Source organism: Cervus canadensis, chromosome 6, assembly GCF_019320065.1.
Source record: "Cervus canadensis isolate Bull #8, Minnesota chromosome 6, ASM1932006v1, whole genome shotgun sequence".
NCBI lineage: Eukaryota > Metazoa > Chordata > Mammalia > Artiodactyla > Cervidae > Cervus > Cervus canadensis.
Genome location: NC_057391.1, coordinates 759,678 through 774,665, shown reverse-complemented (window position 1 = coordinate 774,665; position 14,988 = coordinate 759,678). Strand labels below are relative to the sequence as shown.

The 14,988-nt window shown below is 42.6% G+C and overlaps 1 protein-coding gene across 1 annotated transcript in view; it reads right to left on the bottom strand.

Annotated features, from left to right (window-relative positions):
• The window catches only part of REEP5 (receptor accessory protein 5), a 43,754-nt gene that overhangs the window by 12,623 nt on the left and 16,143 nt on the right, over window positions 1-14,988 (bottom strand). The window contains exon 3 of the mRNA XM_043470604.1: window positions 6,959-7,097. Within this exon, the coding sequence (XP_043326539.1) occupies window positions 6,959-7,097 (139 nt within the window). The remainder of the gene's footprint in view (window positions 1-6,958; window positions 7,098-14,988) is intronic.

Below are 14,988 nucleotides of genomic sequence, written 5' to 3'. Positions count from 1 at the left end.
GACTGGACCTGCCCTCAGTGGGTGGGGGAACTGAAGCAGGGGTCTGATCCCGACAGTGGGGCAACTGTCTGAGTCAGAGGAGAAACATTTAAGGCTGAGAATGAAACAGCTGATCTGTGGCAGCCTAAATGGAATGAGATTCAGCCAGTCCTTGCCACAGCCATGCGTATGCCGGGCAGGAACGCAGGTCTCCTGGAAGGGGCAGTGGCTAGGAGCTGGAGCTTACGGATTGTGGAGCAATCCCAGGGCAAGGGCTCCTGTTGACTGCGGAGAGACGGACCGAGGGGATGTGAGGGAAGAGACTGTGGAGGCAAATGCCTGTGGAAGAAAGCCAGGCAGCCCTGGAAGCAAGTCGATACTGCTGATACTTCTCTCTCCACAGCCAGCATGGGCAGCTGAACAACAGAGGCTGGCCCATCAAATGCCTGAGGCACTGAACGATAGGCCAGGACCCGCCCAGGGGGGCCCTTTAAGGCCCTGAGGCGGAGAACTACAGAGAAGGCCCCCAGGCAAGGGAGCCGCTAAGTGCCTGAAGGGCGGAGCTTCGGAGAAAGACTGGCCAAAGAGGCCTTCTGAGCACCAGCTACCAGAGGCCGAGAAAAGACTCTGATCGGGCCCTAACTCCTGCCTCGGAGGCCGTCCGTGTCCCTGCACACTTGGCGCCGCCAGGGTCCCCGCAAGCCAAGCAAAAAAAGTCGTGTGTTCACCCGTGCAGGGCCTCCTCAGTCCTGTCCGACTCTGCGCCCCTGTAGACTGTGGCCTGCCAGGCTCCTCTGTCAGAGGGGGGGCTCTCCAGGCAGGAGTACCGGAGCGTAATGGCCAACACTGGCTGCCATGCCCTTCTGGAGCGCTCTATTTCCTGCCGCCCTAGCCGCCACCCCCCCTGAGTCCCTGGTGCTGCCAGAACCCCTGCGACCCAGGCAGCTGCACCACCTCCGCGCCTGGCCCTCAGAGGGGCAGACCCAAGCCCTCCAGGGCAGCCTCAGGAGCAAAGCCCAGTGGGCGACCCACAGGCAGAGGTGGAGACGAAACCACAACTGCAACCCAGGGGCAGTGGGCTAAGGAAGGCGACCCAAACCCTGCCCACCAGCTGGGCAAGGTGCAGACTAAATCCACACGATCAGCTAAGCAGACTGCGTCTGTGGGAGATATAAAAGGCCACCGAGAGCTCCCGCAGAAGAAAACGCACTAGCTCTGATAGCTGCGGACATCGGAGGCAAGAACACGCAGGAGTCGGACCAGATTAGACTCTGAGCTGCCCCCGCAGCAGGTCCAGAGACCAGCACGGTGTCGGAGGGCATCCTAGGGAGGTGAGGAGGACTGGGCTTCCCAGCGATGGAAAGGACTCTGACAGCGGGGACTCAAGAAAAACATTTATTATTCTTATTTTTTGACTTGTTCTGTACCTTCTCTTTGATTTTTTCCTTTCTTCTTTTTTCCTTTTTTCCCCCCTCTGTTGTAGTTCTCGATTTTATTGACACTGAGAAATCCAATTAAGCTTTTGAGTCTTTTTTTATTTCCTCAGTCACATTTTTTATTGTTGTCATAAAAAACTTCTGCCTCTACGTTGGGCTTTTGCAGTTCTGTGGAGTTTTCCTCTTTTATTTCTTTTTTTTTTAATTTTAATTTTTAAACCTATTATTATTTTTTCTACATTTATTCCTTTGTTTGCTTTTCCTACTGTTCTTTCCCCCTTGCAGTTAATCTTTAAGGTATATAAATCTACTTTATCTACCTCTTTCTAACTTGGCATAGCTATTCTTTCTTTCTTTTCTTAATCTCCTTTCCTCTCAACATATTTGTTAGTTTTATTTTCATTGCTTTATTCCCCAATTGGATGACCCACCTCCTAGAGTAATGGAAATAAAAACAAAAGTAAACAAGTGGGACCTGATTAAACTTAAAAGCTTTTGAACAGCAAAGGAAACTATGAAACAACTGACAAAGGATTAATTTCCAAGATATACAAGCAACTCATACAACTCAATGCCAGAAAAACAAACAACCCAATCAAAAAGTGGGAAAATGACCTAGACAGACATTTCTCCAAAGAAGACATACAGATGGCTAACAAACACATGAAAAGATGCTCAACATCACTCATTATTAGTGAAATGTAAATCAAAACTACAACGAGATATTACCTCACACCAGTGAGAATGGCCCTTATCAAAAAGACTACACAAAATAAATGCTGGAGAGGGTGTGGAGAAAAGGGAATGCTCTTGCACTGTTGGTGGGAATGTAAACTGATAGAGCCATTAAGGAAGACGTTATGGAGATTCCCTAAAAAATCAGGAATAAAACCACCATATGACCTAGCAGTTCCACTCCTAGACACATACCTTAAGGAAACCAAAACTAAAAAGACACATGTATCCCATTGTTCATTGCCGCACTCTTTACAATAGCTAGAACATGGAAGTAACCTAGATATCCATCAACAGATGAATGAATAAAGAAGTTGTGGTATATAAACACAATAGAATATTACTCAGCCGTACAAAGGAACGCAATGGAATCAGTCCTAATGAGATGGATGAACCTAGACCCTATTATACATAGTGAAGTAAGTCAGAAAGATAAATACCATATTCTAACACATATATTGCATGAGAACCTGGAATGTTAGGTCCATGAATCAAGGCAAATTGGAAGTGGTCAAACAGGAGATGGCAAGAGTGAACATCGACATTCTAGGAATCTGCAAACTAAAATGGACTGGAATGGGTGAATTTAACTCAGATGACCATTATATCTACTACTGTGGGCAGGAATCCCTTAGAAGAAATGGAGTAGCCATCACTGTCAACAAAAGAGTCCAAAATGCAGTAGTTGGGTGCAATCTCAAAAACGACAGAATGATCTCTGTTCATTTCCAAGGCAAACCATTCAATATCACGGTAATCCAAGTCTATGCCCCAACCAGTAACGCTGAAGAAGCTGAAGTTGAAAGGGTCTATGAAGACCTACAAGAACTAACACCCAAAAAAAGATGTCCTTTTCATTATAGGGACTGGAATGCAAAAGTAGGAAGTCAGAAACACCTGGAGTAACAGGTAAATTTGGCCTTGGAGTACAGAATGAAGCAGGGCAAAGGCTAATAGAGTTTTGACAAGAGAATGCACTGATCATAGCAAACACCCTCTTCCAACAACACAAGAGAAGACTCTACACATGGACATCACCAGATGGTCAACACCGAAATCAGACTGATTATATTCTTTGCATCCAAAGATGGAGAAGCTCTATACAGTCTGTTAAAACAAGACCGGGAACTGACTGTGGCTCAGATCATGAACTCCTTATTGCCAAATTCAGACTTAAATTGAAGAAAGTAGGGAAAACCACTAGACCATTCAGGTATGACCTAAATCAAATCCCTTATGATTATACAGTGGAAGTGAGAAATAGATTTAAGGGACTATATCTGATAGAATGCCTGATGAACTATGAACAGAGGTTTGTGACATTGTACAGGAGACAGGGAACAAGACCATCCCCAAGAAAAAGAAATGCAAAAAAGCAGAATGGCTGTCTGAGGAGGCCTTACAAATAGCTGTGAAAAGCAAAGGAGAAAAGGAAAGATAATCCCATTTGAATGCAGAGTTCCAAAGAATAGCAAGGAGAGATAAGAAAGCCTTCCTCAGCGATCAATGCAAAGAAATAGAGGAAAACAACAGAATAGGAAAGACTAGAGATCTCTTCAAGAAAATTAGAGATACCAAGGGAACATTTCATGCAAAGATGGGCTCATTAAAGGACAGAAATGGTATGGACCTAACAGAAGCAGAAGATATTAAGAAGAGGTGGCAAGAATACACAGAAGAACTGTACAAAAAAAGATCTTCATGACCCAGATAATCATGATGTGATCACTCACCTAGAGCCAGACATCCTGGAATGTGAAGTCAAGTGGGCCTTAGGAAGCATCACTACAAACAAAGCTAGTGGGGGTGATGGAATTCCAGTTGAGCTATTTCAAACCTTCAAAGATTTGAAAGTGTCAAAGTGCTGTCAGAGTGCTGCACTGAATATGCCAGCAAATTTAGAAAACTCAGCAGGGGCCACAGGACTGGAAAAGGTCCCTTTTCATTCCAATCCCAAAGAAAGGCAATGCCAAAGAATGCTCAAACTACTGCATAAAGGCACTCATCTCACACACTAGTAAAGTAATGCTCAAAATTCACCAAGCCAGGCTTCAGTAATACGTGAACTGTTAACTTCCAGATGTTCAAGCTGGTTTTAGAAAAGGCAGAAGAACCAGAGATCAAATTGCCAACATCCACTGGATCATCAAAAAAGCAAGAGAGTTCCAGAAAAACATCTACTTCTGCTTTATTGACTCTGCCAAAGCCTTCGACTGTGTGGATCACAATAAACTGTGGAAAATTCTGAAAGAGATCGGGAATACCAGACCACCTGACCTGCCTCTTGAGAAACCTGTATGCAGGTCAGGAAGCAACAGTTAGAATTGGACATGGAACAACAGACTGGTTCCAAATAGGAAAAGGAGTACATCAAGGCTGTATATTGTCAACCTGCTTAGTTAGTTTATATTCAGAGTACATCATGAGAAACGCTGGGCTGGATGAAGCACAAACTGGAATCAAGACTGCTGGGAGAAACATCAATAACCTCAGATATGCAGATGACACCACCCTTATGGCAGAAAGTGAAGAGGAACTAAAAAGCCTCTTGATGAAAGTGAAGGAGGAGAGTGAAACAGTTGGCTTAAAGCTCAACATTCAGAAAACTAAGATCAGATCATGGCATCCGGTCCCATCACTTCATGGGAAATAGATGGGGAAACAGTGTCAGATTTTATTTTGGGGGGCTCCAAAATCACTGCAGATGGTGATTACAGCCATGAAATTAAAAGACGCTTACTCCTTGGAAGAGAAGCTATGACCAACCTAGACAGCATATTAAAAAGCAGAGACATTACTTTGTCAACAAAGGTCCGTCTAGTCAAGGCTATGGTTTTTCCAGTGGTCATGTATGGATGTAAGAGTTGGACTATAAAGAAAGCTGAGCACTGAAGAATTGATGCTTTTGAACTGTGGTGTTGGAGAAGACTCCTGAGAGTCCCTTGGACTGCAAGGAGATCCAACCGGTCCATCCTAAAGGAGATCAGTCCTGGGTGTTCATTGGAAGGACTGATGCTGAAGCTGAAACTCCAATACTTTGGCCTCCTGATGTGAAGAGCTGACTCATTTGAAAAGACCCTGATGCTGGGAAAGATTGAGGGCAGGAGGACAAGGGGACGAGAGAGGATGAGATGGTTGGATGGCATCACCAACTCAATGGACACGGGTTTGGGTGGACTCCGAGAATTGGTGATAGACAGGGAGGTCTGGCGTGCTGCAGTTCATGGGGTCGCAAAAAGTCGGACACGACCAAACGACTGAACTGATCTGAACTGAACACATATGTATAGAATCTAGAAAAATGGTATTGAATAATTTATTTATAGGGCAACAACAGAGAAACAGACATAGAGAACAGACTATGGACATGGGGAGAGGAGAGGAGAGGGTGAGGTGTATGGAAAAGTAACAGGGAAACTTACAGTACCATATGTGACACAGACAGCCAAGGGGAATTTGCTGTCTGGCTCAGGAAACTGAAACAGGGGCTCTGTATCAACCTAGAGGGGTGGGGTGGGCGGGAGACGGGAAGGAGGGTCAAGAGGGAGGGGACATATGTGTACCTAAGGCTCATTCATGTTGAGGTTTGACAGAAAACAGCAATATTCTATAAAGCAATTATCCTTCAATAAAAATTTAATTAATTAAATATATATATATAAAAGAACAAATTGTAGGAAGAAAAGAAAAGTCTAAAAAGAAAGTAAACAGAAATGTAGATATTTAGGACAAGTTAAAATAACAAGGACACTCAAAACAGGTCTGAATATACAAAGGAAACAATTAGATTTGAGGGAAACTAAAATAACTTTTAAGAGAGGCAATACAGGGGGCAGGAATGCAGAATCTTCAGAATTCTTAGAGAATTACTTGAGTCTCTAAACTATTTCTTGTGGTAACTTCATGTGTACTCTTGAGTCTTTAAACTTTTTCACTTGTAACTCCTACTAAAACAAATACTTAAAGAGTATGAAGGGAAAGAAGCGAACCCATAATTCATAAGAGCTGAACTTCCCTCTCAGCTTGGCAAGTCTGGCTCAGTGAACCTGAGGCACTATTTACATCCTGTGAAGTTAATGGGAAGCAGGGCCTCTTCCACAGAAGACATCCGAGGGAGCAACTAAAGAAAGCTTGTCCCATTTAGAGAAAAAGAACCAACCACTCCATTAAAAGGCATGAACTTCTTCATTGTCATTTGCCTCTGATGCAAGTCCAGAGTTGATACAGGTCCCATTAGGAAAAAGTTCAACTTCCTACTGCTTTTCCTCACGTAGTTGTAACTAAAGTGAGTCCTCTGCCAAGCACAGGTGTGGCAGGGCTGATGCCAGGCTAACGGACCTGTCAGAGTTATTAAAATGACTTCCTCAGCCAATTTCACATCTTCTTTTTCCAAACCTATATAAGAAATGAGTATTTTTTGTCCAGATATAACGACTCCAGCACACAACTGTGAATATTTGATGGACTGATAAAATCTGCAATGTTTATGCACCAAACACAGACAATAGGATTTCAGCAAAGAGCAATGCTTGTGCTACCACAGTATTTCCATGTTTCACTATTATCAAACACATATTACAGACATAATTGCTTTGGCTATTTCCAAGGTAATACACAAAATAGTTAGCTATGTTGAGTTCTTTCTTCCTGTTTACATAATCTGAGGCAGAGCCAGAGCTGTCTAACATTCAAGCATCTGTTCCTATTCCTTGTATATAGGTCCTGAGATCGAGTTTATTTTAGTCGTAGGGAGCAAAGCAAAAACATAGATGAAAGAAAACACGGCAGTTCCGGAAAAGGCAACGTACCTTCAGCATGTAGTAGAAGGGGAACCAGGACAGGAAGAGGTCGGAGAAGAATTCGACAATGCTGAACACACCATATACCACCCAGTAGGTCAGCCACTGGGTATCATCTTCTTTGTTGGGGCTTTCTATGGCTTTAATTCTGAAAGGCAATACAAAAGCAAGTGTATTATGTAGTAAGATCTCAACGAGACAATTTCGATCATTATACTTGCACGCTGCCCTCCAATACCAACTGAAAAACTCAGGCAATATATGTACCATGACAGTAGATGCATAAGTATAACAAGAAAACAGACAGCAAAGTAGAAATACCAAGACAAGCTATTATAACTACCTGTTACCAGTCCTCTGGTCACCAGAGATGCCAGCACCAGTTGACCCATGGGTCTCCACCTTGCCTGAGCCTCCACCACAGCTCCAGGAAATAGCACTCATGGCTGGAAACTAGAGTAATCCCCATTTTCAAGTGGGGTCCTGCCGCTAGGGATGTATCAAGAACTCACTTGTGTACTTCAGTTCTCATGCACTTTAACTGAAGTACATCCTGAGTGAGCAGGCATTTCCATAAACAATATCTTGGGAAACACAGTTCCAGGACGCTTTCCAGAGTTCATAACATACTTCACAACAAACAGGCGAAAACTAACATGGTGTCCAGTTGGTTCTGACTGTCGTCACGTGACGCTCAGGCGGTGAACTTTCCTCCCCATATCAGTTAACACTAGGACTTTCTCAGTATCAACTACTGCTTAAACAAAATTCATTCTGTAAATGAACAGAACTAAATGTAAAATAACCTTCTTTTACTTCTGAATCACAGGAATTTCTTCTAGTCCTAAAAATCTCTTCATTCTAAGACCCAATTCCATAATTTTTCATCCTGTCCTGACATGTCTGGATACTTATCATAACTGAGCTGATCTGCATCAGTAAACTAGAAGAAATCTGAATCTTGTTTAGCTCATGCAGTGAGTTAACTACTGAAAATACATTGGCTACTTGGTAACAGGGGTTCGCCAAAGAAACAGTCTGATGAATCATGCTGAATCATCCCCTAAGAAAGCCTCTGAATTAATCAGAAGCAGCCATGGGTGTATGTGAGCCTGCCTACATGAGTGTTTTAAGAAAATGACCAAGTGGGGAAAAGTTACAGCTGACTGAAATGACTGCTGATGACATGAGGAAAAGGCAAGGAGACAGTGATGGAGTGAATGCTGTTTTGAACATCAAGAGTAAATACAGAACCATAAAATAAATTGAAGAGAGCTAATTATAAAATAATGGTTTGTCCCATGTAGACTGTGTCTGTGTTTTAGCATTCCTCAGGTAGAAACTAGCCGATATAACAGGAAGTCAAAGGAGAAAGTAGGCAAGCATGTGAACCAAAGAGCTAACAAATGTACATCCGTTACATGGAAGGTTTCCGTATTCCTGCTATGCTTTATTTGGTATAGAATAAAGTTTATCTGGGAAGATCCCCTGGAGGAAGGCATGGCAACCCACTCCAGTATTCTTGCCTGGTGGATCCCACGGACAGAGGACCCTGACAGGCTACAATCCATAGGGCTGCACAGAGTCAGGCAGGACCGAAGCGATGCAGCACAAGCACGCATGGCTTATCTACCCACATTTAAGTGGACTTTTCACAATCACTACGTACGATAAAAACCTGTTTCTTAGACATCTCACCCTGGACAAAGGGGCAACAAACATTTATGAAACCACTGCTATTTTTAGTTCCATTCTGCGTCATTATTACTGTTTTTACTGAAGCAGAGTTGGTTTACAATGTCATGTCCTTTCTGGTGTACAACAAAGTGACTCAGTTATATATAATGTGTGTGTGTGTATGTGTGTGTGTGTGTGTGTCTGTGTCTGTGTGTGTGTGCATGTGTGTGTGTGTGTGTGTCTCTGTGCATGTGTGTGTGCGTGTGTGTGTGCGTGTCTGTGTGTGTGTGTACTTTTCTATACATTGATGGATATGATAGATGTTATACTGACAGATTGACAGTCGTGTCCAACTCTTTGCAACCACATGGACTAGACAGTCCACAGAATTCTCCAGGCCAGAATACTGGAGTGGGCAGCCTTTCCCTTCTCCAAGGGATCTTCCCAACCCAGGGATCGAACCCAGGTCTCCCCCATTGCAGGCAGATTCTTTACCAGCTGAGTCACCAGGGAAGCCCAAGAATACTGGAGTGGGTAGCCTATCCCTCCTCCAGGAGATCTTTCTGACCCAGGAATCGGATCTGGGTCTTCTGCATTGCAGGTGGATTCTTTACCAACTGAGTTATGAGGGAAGCCCCATTATACAGACAGTTTATTGTAAGATATTGAATACAGTCCCCTGTGTGATACAGTAGGACCTTGCTGTTTATCTATAACAGTTTGTATTTGCTAATCCCAAATTCCTAATTCAATCTAATTACCCCTACCCCCCACGCCCCACCCTTGGCAACCACAAGTTTGTTCTCTGTGAGTCTGTTTCTAAGTTCATTTGTGTTATATTTTAAATTCCACATAGAGTGTTATTGTATGGTATTTATCTTTCTCTGTCTGACTTCACTTAGTATGATCATCTCTAAGTTCATCTATGTTGCTGCAAAGGGCATCGTTTCATTCTTTTATTTTATGGCTGAGCTGTGTTATATTGCATATATGGATCATATCTTCTTTATCCATTCACCTGTTGATGGACATTTAGGTTGCTTCCATGTCTTGGCTACTGTAAATAATGCTGCTATAAATATTGGACACGTATATCTTTTCCGGTTAGAGTTTTATCTAGACAAATGCCTAAAAGTGGGATTACTGAATCACATGGCAACTCTATTTTTAGTTTTTTAAGGAATCTGCATACTGTTTCAGACAGTGGCTGCACCAATTTCCATTCCCACCAACACTGTAGGACTCTTTCTTTTTATCAGATTTGTATGTTGATTTACTTATTTACTTAGGCTGTGGAGGGTCTTCCTTGCTTTACCCGGGCTTTCTCTAGCTGCAGCCGGCAGGGTCTACTCTTCATTGTGGTGCACAGGCTTCTCATTGCAGCGGTTTCTCTTGTTGCAGAGCAGGTGCTAGGCTTCAGGAATTGCAGCGCATGGGCTCAGCAGCTGCAGCTCATGGGCTCCAGAGCACAGGCTCAGCAGTTGTGGCACATGGGCTTAGGTGCTCTGCGGCATGTGGGGTCTTCCCGGACCAGGAATCAAACCAGTGTCCCTTGCATTGCAAGCAGATTCTTAACTACTGGACTACCAGGCAAGCCCTGTAGACTTTTTAATGATGGCCATTCTGACCAGAGTGAGCTGGTACCTCATTGCAGTTTTGATTTGCATTTCTCTAATATTAGCATGTTGAGCATCTTTTCATGTGCCTATTGGCCATCTGTATGTCTTCTTTGGAGAAATGTCTGTTTAGGTCTTCTGCCGATTTTTTGACTGGGTTACTTGGTTGTTTTGTTACTGAGTTTTATGGGCTATGTGTATATTTTGGAAATTAATTCCTTATCAGTCATATTGTTTGCAAATATTTTCTCCTATTCTGTAGGCTATCTTTTCATTTTGTTGATGTTTTCCTTTGCTGTGCAAAAGCTTATAAGTTTGATTAGGTCCCACTTGTTTATTTTTGCTTTTGCTTCTATTGCCTTGGAAAAACTGTAATTATTTTTAAAACATTAGTCCACAGATTCAGAAACCAAAAAATAAACAATGCCCTATGTGTCTCTCATCTGGCTATTGATTTGTTTCCTTTAATCCTTTTATAGTAGATTGGTCATCTAGTGAGTTCTGTGAGTCATTCTAATTAAACCTAAAGAGGGGACTCGGGAACCACTGGTTGACAGCCAGTTGGTCAGAAGCACAGACTAAGAACCGGGGCTTGCTACATGTGCTTCAAGTGTGAGGAGGTCTTGTTGGACTGAGTCTTTTAGCTTTGTAATTTGATTCTGTCCCTGGGTATACAGTGTCAGAATTGAGTTGAACTCTTGGACTCTCGGGCTTCCCAGGTACAGTGGTAAAGAACCCGCCTGCCAATAGAGGATATGCAAGAGATGCAAGTTGGATCCCTGGGTGAGGAAGATTCCCTGGAGTAGGACATGGCAACCCATTCCAGTACTCTTACCTGGAAAATTTCACGGACAGCGCAGCTTGGCGGGCTACAGTCCATGGGGTCACGAAGAGTCGGACACGACTCAGGACACACACACTTGGATTCTCTGCTATTATCTGAGAATTGCTTGTTGACATGGAAAAGCCTTTGGAACTGGGCCCTTTGCATCTTTGACCACTCTGCTGCCTTTTATTTACATTTGCTAAACAGTATTTTAACTCATATCAGAATGAAGATATATCAACCTTTCAGGCAACATACAGGATTCAAGAAATCCTAAGATGCAACTCTATCCTTAGGCCATTTGTAGTTTTTGGTCTTTAGCCAAAGAGGCAAAGATAAAGAATGGGAAGGATAGGAACTTAATAATTATTTAATTTAACCTTCAGAACAGCCTATGTAACAGGTAATGTTATTCTCATTTTTGAGAGAAAGAAACTGAGGCTTAGGGAAGGAAAATCACATCAGCAGGGGCCCCAGAGATGTGCTACTGCAAAGCCTGTGTCTGCTTCTCTATCCTGAGCTGTTTTCCTAGTTGGGAGAACTACTCACTACCCGCTTGCAACAGCACTTAGCAAAGTGTCTGGTACTAAGTGGGCAGTTAGTAAATGTTTGTTTCATTCATACAGATACAGAAAAGTTCATAATCTGACTTTTGGAAGGGACCAGAGTCCTCTATTGGAGAAAACCAAGGCTTAGAGAGGTCAACTTGGGCACAGAGCAGACTAACAGGGGGAAAGGTCATAGTCTCAACATCCAGATTCCTGAAAGGCCGTTCATCCTGCTTCCTTGAGGTGGAGGACCTTTAGAAGTGAACGGGATGCTGTTCCAAGTTGGTGCCCTAGTCTACCAGTTCTCAGACTTGGATGATGATCCACATTCACCTCAGGAACTGTTAAAAAATATATACACTATATTTTTATAGTGTATAAATATATAAAATACAGTGTATAAATATATAAAAATATATATACACCAGATCCTTCAGACCTGGTGGCTCAAGCTCTCCCGCATACACAGGTGTGTGCTTTTAGAAACTTATGCAGGTGATTCTAACACACAGCTAAGCTTCAGAACCACCAGCTCCAAGATCCAGTTTCAGTACGACTTGGTCATATCATTTCTAAGACAGAAAAGCAAAATGACTGAATCAGTTTCAAAAAGCTATGGCCAGAGGGTAGGCGACCCCTTCCTAGCAATGAGTGAGAAGCCGAGAGAGGAGAAAAGCTCGATCCTAGAGGGACTTGGGGACTGTCGCCCCAGCAGCTGGAAGCAGTTCTCCCGTGCTCTCGGAGCCCTGGGCCATGTCACCGTCGAACGGCAGACGCCAGCAGGGACCGTGGGCTCAGAACTACTCCCAGAGCAGCACAGTCCTGGCCCGCTCTCTGCCCACAGTCACGGCCACCTGAACTCAGAGCTGTGCCTCCCGCTCCAGGGGCCCAGTTCAAGGGCATAGCTTCAGCTCCCTCACACAGGCAGCAGAAGGAAGCACGGCCTGGCTGAGCAGGAGACGGGCCTGCGGAGGGGAAGATGGCTGGCAAGCAGTTCTAAAAATTCACTGAGCAGAGTTAGAAACTGTAGACTGTTGAATGGGAAGATGTCTTCAAGTTCTAGCTGAAGTTCTATATTTTATAGACACAAAATAAAATGAACCTCAGAGAGGAAAGAGTGATATTAAAATGACTTTCAACTCAAAGATTATAGAAGAGATTATAGAAACGTGTGTTTATACATTTTAAGGGCAGGATGGACTGTTTAAATAAATTTGGGTATATTCATACAGTGAAATATTTCTGAAGCCTTTAAAAGGATATTCCTTAACAGAGAGATGTCCAAGATATAGGGCTGAGTGTCAAAAAGAGATTACTAATTTTGTATTTAAAAGAAAAAAGAAAACTATCTGTATGTGTTTATAGACCAAGAATGGCATTTAGAAATATTTTTTCAAGTTGAATACAGTTAGCCCTGAGTATTGGGATTGTAGAATTTTGTTGTTTTAAAATCTTTCAATGAGCATGTACTATCTTTTTTAAATTGAAGCACGATTAGTGTACAAGTTAGAGGGGTACAGTATAATCACAGTTTTTAAAGGTTATATTCCATTTATAGTTATTATAAAATATTGGCTACATTTGGCATTGTACAATATATTCAGGTAGCTTATTTTATACTTAACAGTTGTACCTCTTAATCACCTAGCCCTATAGTGCCTCTACCCCCTCCCCTCTCCTCACTGGTAACAACGAGTTTACTCTCTGTATTTGTGAGCATCTTCTATCATCTACTATTTTTAAAAAATTTTTCTATAACTGACTTACAATGTTGTGTTAGTTTCAGGTGTATAGCAAAGAGCATTAGTTCTACATATACATACACAGCATGTACTATTTTTAATAAGAAAAGTGAGGACAAATATTTCTATATGGGGGGAAAAACACAGGGCACCAGACTTTATATAACTACAGTCTCCTATGAGACTAGGTCTCTTTAGGGCCTTGTTAAAAGAAACACTGACGTGAACAGCAGACACATTCATTTAATTTCTCTCTTGGGAAAACTGCTCATGATTTTCTAACAAACAAACTTCCCTAAAAATGATCAGACACAATCTGTTGTGTTTTAGGGCATTTAAAGTCCTTCAATCAAAAAAAATAAATAAATAAATAAAGTCCTTTAATCCACACAGATGGCTCAGACAGTAAAGAATCTGCCTTCTTGAAGGAGACACAGGCTTGATCCCTGGGTCAGGAAGATCCACTGGAGAAGGGAATGACTACCCACTCCAGTATTCTTGCCTTGAGAATTCCATACACAGAGGAGTCTGGCGGGCTACAGTCCGTGGGGTCACAAAAGAGTTGGACACAACTGAGCGAAAAGACACTTTTTTTCACAATACACAGAATGACACAGAGGGAGAAAAGAAAGTCACACCACCCATCATATGAATTGAATCATTCTAATTTCCTCCTCATTCTAATTTCCTAGAAAAAGAAACGCAAAATGGCAAAATAGTTGTCTGAGGAGGCCTTACAAATAGCTGTGAAAAGAGAAGCCAAAAACAAAGGAGAAAAGGAAAGATATACCCATTTGAATGCAGAGTTTCAAAGAATAACAAGGAGAGATAAGAAAGCCTACCTCAGTGATTAATGCAAAGAAATAGAGGAAAATAATAGAATGGGAAAGACTAGAGATCTCTTCAAGAAAATTAGAGATACCAAGGGAACATTTCATGCAAAGATGGGCTCAACAAAGGACAGAAAGGGTATGGACCTAACAAAAGCAGAAGATATTAAGGAGAGGTGGCAAGAATACACAGAAGAATTATACACTGAAGATCTTCATGACCCAGATAATCACAATGGTGTGATCACTCACCTAGAGCCAGACATCATGGAATGTAAAGTCAATGAATTACAAAGCAGAGACATTGCCGACAAAGGTCTGCATAGTCAAAGCCATGGTTTTTCCAGAAGCCGTGTATGGATGTGAGAGTTGGACCATAAAGAAGGCTGAGCGCCGAAGAATTGATGCTTTTGAACTGTGGTTTTGGAGAAGACTCTTGAGAGTCCCTTGGACTGCAAGGAGATCCAACCAGTCCATCCTAAAGGAAGTCAGTCCTGAATATTCATTGGAAGGACTGATGCTAAAGCTGAAACTCCAATACTTTGGCCACTGATACCAGAACTGACTCATTGGAAAATACCCTGATGCTGGGAAAGATTGAAGGCTGGAGGAGAAGGGGACGACAGAGGATGAGATGGTTGGATGGGATCACTAACTCAATGGAGATGAGTTTGAATAAACTCCGGGAGTTGGTGATGGACAGGGAAGCCTGGCGTGCTGCAGTCGCGAAGACACAACTGAGCAACCAAACTAAACTGAACTGAATTTCCTACTGTACAAAGCAAACTATCAAAAGATGA